The sequence below is a fragment of the Camellia sinensis genome, chromosome 1 (genome assembly GCF_055761805.1).
Source record: "Camellia sinensis isolate YWXY chromosome 1, ASM5576180v1, whole genome shotgun sequence".
Classification (NCBI taxonomy): domain Eukaryota; kingdom Viridiplantae; phylum Streptophyta; class Magnoliopsida; order Ericales; family Theaceae; genus Camellia; species Camellia sinensis.
The window spans coordinates 122,685,853-122,697,183 of NC_138961.1; the positions used below are offsets into that span (position 1 = coordinate 122,685,853).

General features: G+C 40.0%; 1 protein-coding gene across 1 annotated transcript; it reads left to right on the forward strand.

Annotated features, from left to right (window-relative positions):
* Positions 1 to 3,406: 3,406 nt before the first annotated feature.
* LOC145819626 (uncharacterized) lies at positions 3,407 to 4,507 on the forward strand. Its single transcript, XM_082913564.1, has 2 exons — positions 3,407 to 3,741; positions 3,835 to 4,507. The coding sequence occupies exons 1-2, from the start codon at positions 3,407 to 3,409 to the stop codon at positions 4,505 to 4,507; spliced, it is 1,008 nt and encodes a 335-aa protein (XP_082769690.1).
* Positions 4,508 to 11,331: the final 6,824 nt, after the last annotated feature.

Genomic DNA, 11,331 nt, shown 5'->3' on the forward strand with positions numbered 1-11,331 from the left:
TATTATCCTACGCACGACTTAGAACTAGTGGTTGTGATTTTTGCCTTAAAAATCTGGAGGCATTACCTGTACGGAGAGAGATTTGAAGTGTTTTTCAATCACAAGAGTTTAAAGTATTTATTCTCACAAAAAGCCTTGAATTTGAGACAAAAGAGATAGATGGAGTTCATGGAAGATTATGATTTTGAGTTGCATTATCATTTGGGGAAGGCCAATGTAGTGGTCGATGCTTTGAGTAGGAAGTCCATAAGTAGTGTAGCTAGTATTTCCAATCGGGAGTGGGAGATATTGGGCGCTATCGACGAGTTTGACTTGTATCTGGGCGAGTACGTTGAGTTAGCCACTTTGTTTACTGCAGTTGCACAACCTACAGTAGTTAACCGGGTTATAGAGGCACAACAGTGTGATCACAAAGTAGAGGCTATCTGAGGAAAGATCTCCAGTGAGAAGGTAGAGAAGGGTTTGAACATTCATTCGAATTCGAGTGTGAGATACCTAGTGATCTGAGCCAAAATGTTACACTTTAAGGCCCACTATCTTATGTTTTTTAGTCTTTAAGCTTAAGATATTTGATACAATAAAGTGTTTTTGTTCATTTTTAGGTTAATATCACTCTAAAGACAAAAAGATCACAAAAAGAGGCAAAAAGAACAAAAAATCTGTGGCTGAGTAAATTCGCACGAGTGGATTTCCCTGACCATGTTTCACCTCTGAGTTGATCCACACAAGCGAAATTCCCAATCCGCACGAGCGAATTTGCCTCGATATTTGTGCACGTGTTTTTAACTCAAAATTGACTAGAGGTTATAAAAAGAGATTTTGGGGATCTATTTTGGGATCTGAAACCCTCGAGAAGATGGCTAAAAGTTAGAGAAAAAGAACAACCATCAATCCATGGCTTTCTCTTCAACATCCAAAGTGTTCAACCTCTCCATGAGCGGCTAAGCTTTCTTCTTAGGATTGAGATGAAGCTCTAATCAAGTATCATGTAATTTTGTATTTTAATTCTAGTTTGTCTTTGGAATTGGATAATCGTTTTTAGATCTTCTATTCAAATAATCTTTTCATTCAATTTATGTATTTGATTTCTATGATTGAGAATGCATGATCATACAACTGTTTGACTTTCTTGTATATACAAATCGTGAAACGAGTCATGCTTAGGGGAGACAAATTGTGCTACAACCTTAGTTTAATGTAGATGAATTGTGTCGATCAAAGATGATCCGTGCTTACATTTTGAATATATTCATCTTCTTGATGATGATATCGTGGTTTGTAGCTACGATACATCATTATTATCCGATAATTGCTTTACTAGAATTGGATATTTTAATTACATGATATGAGATTAGTAGTGGATTTGAAATTCTAAGTCTCTCTCTATATTCAAACAACTCTTTTTATTTGCAATTAATTTAATTTTAATTTTAATTCTCATTAGTAAAAATCAAATCATCATCTTTTCTTCAAATTAATTTAGAAATTACCACTCGAATTGATACAACTCAGTCCAAAGTCCTCGTGATATGATACCTGGAGATTCCATTGTTCTACTGAATTAGTGCTTTGTTTAGTTCTTTGTTTTTGATTGAAAACCGATCGATCAATTTTTGGCACCGTTGCCGAGGAGTTTGCCATGGTTGTTTAATTCAATAATGATTTTTATTTTAATTTATAATTTAGGAATTTATTTTATTTTTATTTTTGGATTACTACTCTCTCTCTCTTGCTTGTGTCTACTTGTGCAGGGTTTTCGTGTGTCTACACGACTAGTAAACAACCCGCAAGCACTATAAAAAACTGCAAAAAGCAACTTTATCTAAAACAAAAATTAACAGAATCATCTCGACTGCTTGCGCAATCTTATGTCCACCACCTAATAAGTAAAGCATTGTCGTTATCGCTCTATGAGTTTTTTTGTTATCTTTTTGCAATATATCGGCTATCTTGTGCACAAGTACCACTGTAAGTTGTTTGGTGTTAGTTTATGTTTAGGCGCCGGTCTTGTCTTCCTGATTTAACTCCACTTGACCTTGAGATTGAGCACACACTACGAATTCTCCAACAAAATTCCAAGTCCAATAGAATAGTTGACCTTGTTCCACTTATGGATCCAATAGAGAATCAGGTTCGGACCGCACAGTTAAGGGAGCACTTCACTCCTACAACATATGCTTCACCATCTTGTGTTAGGCCGCTACACATTACGGCCGCCCATTATGAAATCAAGCCCAGCACCATTTCTCATCTTTTCATGGACTTGGTCATAATGACCCATACCACTATTTAGATGAGTTTCTAGAGATCTACTCTATTGTGAAACTCTAACACAAATGTGGCCCTTAAGTTAAGGTTATTCCCTTTTTCACTTAAGGATAAGGCCAAATATTGGTTGAATTCTTTAGAACCAAATTCCATCACAACTTGGGCCCAATTTTAACAAAAATTTCTAGAGAAGTATTTTTCCATAGGTAAGACTAATTAGATCAAGCGAGCCATCACTAACTTTTCCTAACATAATGGCGAGTAATTTCATGAGACCTGGGAACTATTTAAAGACCTAGTTAGGCAATGTCCCCATCACCAAGTACCCAAGTGACAATTAGTCCAGATTTTCTATGACGGTTTAACTGATCGCAACCGCCAAACAGTAGATGCCTCTTGCGGTGGAACATTCATGTCCAAAAGTGATGACGATGCATGGACCTTATTTACAAGTCTTTGTGGGAATTCTTTCCAACATGCATCTACAACTAGATTTGAGAGACAGCCCTTTTCTAATACCCCAAAACGAGAGGGTGTCTATGAAGTTGGACACGTTATTGATGTCTTTGAACAAGTAGCCGCCCTATCCCTCAAACTTAACCAACTTATTTTAGTAGGGCAATTTTCTACATAGCCCTCACAGCTTCAATATCAGGAGCCGTGTCTTATTTGTTCTTACACCACTCATCATGTTACCATGTGTCCCATGGCTTCATAATTCCCCGAGTTAGTCGAAGAACATGTTCTTGCGACTCAAGGTTTCACCAAACCAGGTAATGATCCATATTCCAATACCTATAACCCGGGGTGGCATAATCATCCTAACTTCTCTTAGAGACCACCAGCTCAGAGAAATTATTTTGCTCCACCACCACCTTCTAGGAAGAATTTTAATAATTTTGCTAACCTATCTCCTTACCGACCACCTCTACAATAGCCATCCTACCAACAACCACCTCCCCTACCTCTACGACCGTCTGCTTTTGAGGAGAAGGTACTGCAAGTCCTCCAAGGACTTGAGGGGGTGCCTCAATTGGTTCACTCTCATTCATAGTCCATCTCCAAGCTTGAGACCCAACTCGGTAAATAAGCTAATACACTCACAAGGAGGGAGGAGATTAAGCTACCTAGCCAACCGATGACTAATCCTAAGGGTCAGTATGGGGTTGAGAGTTCCAATGCTAGTAGACCATACCACGAGCAAGCTCAGGTTGTGATAACTCTTAGGAATGGGCGCAAGTTAGATACTTGCCCTGAGGTGACCAAAGAGAGTGAAGGAAGGCGTGGTAGTCCGATTTCAAGAGTCGAGTGTGAGGATAGTAGCACCACAAATAGGGATAATCTACCATCCTCATCTTTAAGTGAGCTGCAAACACCATTTGTGCCCAAGGCCCTTTTCCCACAATGCTTAGCTTCGCCCTTACCTTTTGGGGAAAATGGGGCATCTATAGAGGCAATGATGGAAATCTTCAAGTAAGTCAAAATTAACCTTCCCCTGTTGGAGGCCATCAAAGAAGTGCCTTCTTATACGAAGTTTTTTAAGGACCTTTACATCCAAAAACGTAGAGTCAAAACCCATATGTCTCAAAAGGTCCTTCTCACTGAGCAAGTCAACTCCATCCTGCTACACAAGACACCACCTAAGCTTGAGGACCCTGGTACACCCACTATCTCTTGCACTATTGGTGATCACTTCATAGATAGAGCCATCCTTGACTTAGGTGCTAGTGTGAACCTTCTTCCATATTCTGTGTATAAGGGATTTAGGTTGGGGGAGTTAAAATTGACAACGGTAACTCTTCAATTAGCCGATAGTTCCCTCAAGGTGTCACGAGGCATGATTGAGGATGTCCTTGTCAAGGTCGACAAATTTTATTTTCCCATTGACTTTCTTGTCCATGACATAGAACCTGTAGTCACTCTCAAGAGGCCAATCCCTATCATTCTTAGTCAGCCTTTCTTGGCCACGTCCAATGCAAACATTAACTATCGGACTCGAGTTATGGAAGTTTCTTTTGGGAACATAGTGTTTCCCAACGTCCTTTCATGTGAAGATGAGTGTTTCATGGTCAACATTGTTGATGAGTTAGTCGGGGGTGCCTTACCCTCTATCATTGCTGAAGATCCTCTAGAGATCTGTCTTGCCAACTTTGGTTTTGAGGCCTTCGACATTGATCGCTTTATTGAGGAGGTCATTGCATTACTCGGCTCTTCTCCACCTTTTGATTGTCCACCATAGCGGATAGGGTTTGAATCCCTTCCTACCATTTCTAGCACATTGGCCCTTCCATCCAATGAAGCACCACCTAAACTTGAGTTAAAATTACTTCCGGCTACACGCAAGTATGCCTTTCTATGGTCTGAGGATACATTACCTGTTATCATTGTATCTAACTTAACTGCCATGCAGGAGAGTCAACTTCTTAGTGTCCTTCAGGCACACAAGTGTGCCATAGGTTTGTCGGTGGCTAATTTGAGGGGCATTAATATCTCCGTTTACATGTATCGCATTCATCTTGATGAGAACGCTAAGCCTTCTCATGAGTTACAATAGAGGTTGAATCCGAACATGAAAGAAGTAGTTAAGAAAAATGTGGTCAAATTGCTCGATGCGAGTATCATATAACCCATCTTTAATAGCAAGTGGCTTAGTCCCATGCAAGTGGTGCCCAAAAAATCGGGTATCACTATGGTTGAAAACGAGAAGGGTGAGCTAGTCCCCACATACACCACCACCAAGTGGCGTGCGTGCATTGATTATCGTAGGCTCAATTCCATGACTAGGAAGGATCACTTTCCATTGCCTTTTATTGATCAGATGCTAAAGCGGTTAGCAGGGCAGAGCTACTATTGTTTTCTTGATGGCTATTCTGGCTACAATCAAGTTCTTATGTACCCTGATGACCAGGAAAAAAACCACCTTCACATGTCCTTTTGGCACTTTCGCCTACCACCGAATGCCCTTTTGGCTTTGCAATGCACCCACTACCTTGCAACGATGCATGATGGCTATCTTCTTTGACATAGTGGAGAAATTCTTAGAGGTCTTCATGGATGACTTCTCTGTGTTTGGGCTCTTTTGAGGAATGTCTCCAGAACTTAACCAAAGTCCTTTTTCATTGTGTGGAGACAAACCTTGTTTTGAGTTGGGAGAAAATTTATTTTATGGTTCAGGAGGGTATTGTGTTGGGACACATTGTGTCCCTCCATGGTATCAAGATCGCTAAGGCAAAGGTGGACTTGATCTCTAGCCTTTCCCTACCTACTTCCGTCACGACCCAAACCCGCCCCTATGGACTTAGCACCGTAACCGGCTAGTAATCCAAGATTACCGAAGGCCTGCTTAACAGTAACACAGTAATACAGAGTACAGGGGCTGGCAGAATCCAATACGGTAAATAAACAATGTCCAATGAGCTGTGACAGTCTGTATACAAAAAGACTTTTCATTCAAATATATACAGTCAGACAAAACAGTATGTACATATATACAATCATTCAGTTCAGGGACCTAATCCCAATTAAACAGTACCGTAACAGTCCATACAGTCGTACAAAACAGATACGGAGACAGACGGGGAAATTAAATATACCCCTAAGCCGTAGCTTAACAGGCTCGGAACCTCGCATTGAGGCACATAGGCTGGCTCGACAAAACTAGAGTTTATCCCGACGCTTCTAGCTGCGGTCTGGTGCCTGTACACCTACATATATATATGAGCAGTGAGCTAAAGCCCAGTGAATAACACAATGCGTAAAGGGGTTGAGAATGAATGTCTTTACAGTAATGAAAACAGTTCATTAATTCAGTATATCAGTCATTCAGTCATATGTGGTACATCCATTAGCATAACAATACAGTAAACAATAGGTCTTAAAACACCGAACAGTAAATGATGGCCATCAATCAGTAACAGTAGTGGTTCCAAAAAGGAAATTGACAGAGATCTCTGTAACAGTAACAGTAAACAGTAGTTGCTAAGGATGCCATAATACAATTCAGAATATAGGACATACATTCATTCAATTAACAGTATCAGTTCAGAAAGCAGTACAGTTCAATTGTTCAGAAGATAATCATTTTGAACATATCTTTACACAGTTGTTACTCACAGAGTTCTGGGCTACAGTAAAGCTAGAGTGCATCCCCAGTCGCCAATCGTACACAGTTACAGATTGAACACACACTAAGCTACACAGTTGGGAAAGATACAACTTAATCCCTAATTTGTCTCGGTGTGTTCTACATCTATATCCTCATTAAGATGCCTTAAACTAGGCCTAATAATGCCTAGGATGAGATGAGGATGCAAAGATGCACTTTAAAAAAAATTTCAGAAGTTTCAGAAAACAGGGGTCACGCTCGAGCGTAGGTTACTCTGCTCGAGCGGACATGCAGACAAAGGTTTCCGCTCGAGCGTAGACTTACCTGCTTGAGCGTTCTGCAAAACAGTCAAAAGTGCTGGATAGGTGAAAATCACGCTCAATTGGGCACTCGACACCCGCTCTAGCATGAGACACAATGTCCCGCTCGAGCGTCAATTATTCCACTCGAGTGGACTTCAAAACAATGCAAAGTACTGGAAGCACGAATTTCACGCTCGAGCGCTAGTCACCCCGCTCGAGCGTGAGTTCAAAATCTGGAATTCCCAGATTTGAACCTCAAGCTCAAATTCAACTTTCAAACCATAAATTTCGATCCTCTTGGGCCAATTTTCCAGAAAACATCCCAAAACTCATACTTTAACATGATTCAAAGCTCAATTTGTAAAATCAAAGCCCAAGGGTGTTTCAAACAACTCAATTCAAACCAATTTTCATGAATATGAAGAACATGCAAACATGCATGAATTAAAACCATTTCAAAGCTTCAAATGCTAGCTCAATGAGCCAATTCTTCCAAGGACAAGATGAAATCATGGACTTAACATAACTATGAGCATGCATGTGACAATTCTCCATGGAATCAACTCAAAATTCAACAATTCAAACATGCATGCATGGAATGAGCTCCAATTCGACATTAATGAACCAATTCTTGACTTAGCTCTTTAAACTACCATGATCCATGCTAGAAGGGACTTAAATACACAATAAGAATGATGAAATTCATACTTAGGTTCCTCAATTACAAGTCTAGAGGCTCAATTATGCACTTAAGCTTTCCATTCCTCAAGATTCAAGCCAAATTGTGAAGAACTCAAGCTTTCACTACCTCTCACTCTCTCAAGTCAGCAAGAACAAGGAAAAAAGGCTGATGAAGTGTGCTATGTGATCAAGTATGTAAGGCTCAAATGGTTAGATGATAGGCCACTTAAGTGGCAAAATTGTGAATAAGGCCAACTTACAATTTATCAATAATTAATCTAATTTAATCATACCAAATCAATTTTTAGTTAAATATGCTATAAATTCACATTAATTCTAACGATCATAGAACATCAATCAATTTCAGATTCGGCTGCCGATAAGGCCTTCAATTCGCAATTTAAACGCAAAGGCATGAACAGATAATCAAACAGTCAACAGATAGACATACAATTAAACAGATATACTTAATCAATTCAGTTCAGTTCAATACTTCAATCAATTCAGTTACCAATCATAATCAGTCTCAGTTTAGCAGTAATCAGTAGTTTAACGGTAAACAGTGGTGAGGGTTGTTACAGTCTCCCCTCCTTAAAAAGAGTTTAGTCCTCTAAACTCGAGTTACCTTCGTTTTGGAAGAAAACAGGATTCCATGGAAACAGTTCAGGATATCTTTTAGCCATGTCATCTTCCCTCTCCCAAGTGGCATACACGCCACCATGGTTTTGCCAGTCAACTTTTACTAACAGGATCTCTTTGTTTCTCAACTTCTTGATCCGTCTGTTTACAATCTAAATAGGCCGTTCCTCGTAAGTGTAGTTATCACTCAGCACTACATGAGTAGGCGCTATCACGTGGAAAGGATCCCAGAGGTAGTCCCTCAACCTGGAAATGTGGAAGATGTTGTGCATATGTTCCATTTCAAGAGGAAGCGCAACTTGATACGCCACCGGATTGATTTTCTCAATAATTTCATATGGTCCGACGTATCTCGGCGCTAACTTGCCTTTGACTCCAAAACGAGTCTGGCCTTTCATCAGTGTCACTTTCACAAACACGTGATCACCCACTTCGTATTCTCTATCCCATCTTCTAACATCAGCATAACTTTTCTGCCTGCTCTGTGCAGTTTTCAGTCTCTGTTGTATTAGTTTCACTTTCTCAGTCGTTTCGTATACAATCTCGGGCCCAAGCAAAGGCCCATCTCCAACTTCTGCCCAGCAAATCGGAGATCTACATTTTCTGCCATACAATGCCTCGAAAGGCGCCATACCAATACTTGAATGATAGTTGTTGTTGTAGGCGAATTCAGCTAAGGGCAAATGACTTTCCCAGTTTCCCTGAAAATCAAAGACACACATTCTCAGTAAATCCTCCAGAGTCTGGATGGTCCTTTCTGACTGGCCATTGGTCTGAGGATGATAAGCACTACTCAGTCTCAATTCGGTACCCAATGCAGTCTGTAAGCTTTGCCAAAATCTCGATGTAAACTTCGAATCCCTGTCAGAAACAATGGACACAGGCACTCCATGCAGTCTAACAATTTCATCAATATAGAGTATAGCCAATTTGTTCGCATTATAAATTGTCTTAACACGTAAGAAGTGAGTAGATTTAGTCAGTCTATCAACAATAACCCAAATTGAGTCCATACCTTTACTGGATCGAGGCAATCCCACAATAAAATCCATGGTGATATGCTCCCATTTCCACTCCGGTATGGGTAAGGGCGGCAATAAGCCTGCGGGTCGTTGATGTTCGGTTTTAACTTGTTGGCAATGAAGACATTTCGATACAAAATCAGCAATTTCTTTCTTCATTCCCGGCCACCAGAAATTTAGTTTCGGGTCTTGGTACATTTTCGTATTCCCTGGATGGATAGAAAATTTTGAATTGTGGCCTTCTTGCAGAACTCTTCTTTTCAATTCAAAGTCATTTGGTACACACAGTCTTTCTTAAAATTTCAGTACATTATTTTCAAATTTGAAACCCGGTCTTGGTTTAGTTTCCCTTTCTTCGATGATCTTCTTCAAAAAGTCATCCAGTTGTTGTTTCTCTTTAATCTCTTCAATCAGTGCTGGTTGAGCAGAAATAGCAGCTAAGGTTCCACCTTGTTCTCGTAAAACAATTTCAATTTTAGATTTTTCAAGGTCACAAAGCAATTCCTTCTGCCCGTTGAGCAAACAGGCTAAATTTCCAATCGATTTCCGGCTCAGTGCATCGGCAGCGGTGTTGGTTTTTCCCGGATGGTACAAAATCTGTAGGTCATAGTCTTTAATCAGTTCTAGCCATCTCCGCTGTCTCATGTTCAGTTCTTTCTGTGTGAAGAAATATTTCAGACTCTTGTGGTCGGTATATACTTCACATGTCGCCCCATACAGATAGTGACGCCAGATTTTCAGTGCAAATACTACTGCAGCAAGTTCCAGATCATGGGTCGGGTAGTTCTTTTCGTGCGGTCTCAGTTGTCGGGAAGCATAAGCAATAAATCTCCCATTCTGCATTAAAACACACCCCAAACCCTTATGAGAAGCATCACTAAATACTGTATAACCATCTGTACCTGAAGGTAGGGTAAGAACCGGTGCAGTTACAAGTCGAGTTTTTAACTCTAGAAAAGCAGATTCCCTTTGGTCAGTCCAGTCAAACGATATCCCTTTTTGAGTTAACAGAGTCAACGGTAAGGCAATTTTGGAAAAATCTTTGACAAATCTTCTGTAATACCCGACTAGTCCCAAAAAGCTTCGGACTTCTGTCACATTCGTTGGTCTAGGCCAGTTTACTACAGCTTCAATTTTCTGTGGATCAACAGAAATTCCATCTTTGCTAACAACATGCCCCAAAAACATAACATGATCAAGCCAAAATTCGCATTTAGACAGTTTAGCATAAAGTTTCTGTTCTCTTAGGGTCTGTAGGGCAAGTCTCAGATGATGTTCATGTTCTTCTATACTTTTGGAGTAAATCAGTATGTCATCAATGAATACTACAATAAAGTCATCAAGGTATGGTTTAAAGATTCTGTTCATGAGGTCCATAAATGCGGCAGGTGCATTGGTAACTCCGAAAGGCATAACTAAAAACTCGTAATGTCCATACCTCATTCGAAAAGCAGTTTTGTCAATGTCCTCTAGTTTAACTTTCAACTGATGGTATCCTGATCTGAGGTCGATCTTAGAGAACACTTGAACACCCTATAGCTGATTAAATAAGTCATCAATACGTGGCAATGGGTATTTATTTTTCACAGTTACCTTGTTCAGTTCACGGTAGTCAATACACAGTCTCAGTGAGCCGTCTTTCTTCTTCAAAAATAAAACAGGAGCACCCCATGGCGAAGTGCTAGGCCTGATGAACTTCTTATCCAGCAGTTCTTGCAGTTGCACTTTCAATTCTTTCAGTTCAGTTGGAGCCATTCAGTAAGGAGCTTTAGATACTGGCTGCGTTCCCGGAATCACATCAACGGTAAATTCAATCTCTCTGTCAGTCAAATCCCCTAGCAGATTATCTGGGAAAACATCTGGGAATTCTCTGACTATAGGAATACTGTTCATGTTAGCATTAGCATCAGTAGATACAGTCAATACAGAACACAGATATCCCTTACACCCCTTTCTAATCAATTTAACAGCTTTCACAAATGAAATCAAATACGGAGGAGGTACTACTCCAACCCCATTAAACACAAATTCGGGTAAACCCGGTGGATGGAAAACTACTTGTTCCGTTACATAGTCTATGGTAGCATGGTATTTCGTTAACCAGTCCATTCCCAATATTACGTCAAAATGATCAATGTTCAGAGGCAGTAAGTCAATAAACAAATGTGCATCTCCAACAATAATTTCACAAGCAGGGTACATATATGCACAGGTCATAGATCCCCCAATGGGTGATGATACAGCTAACAGATAATTCATGGGTTCTAATGGTCTATTTAGTTTTCGCGAAAAAGCATGCGACACATATGAATGC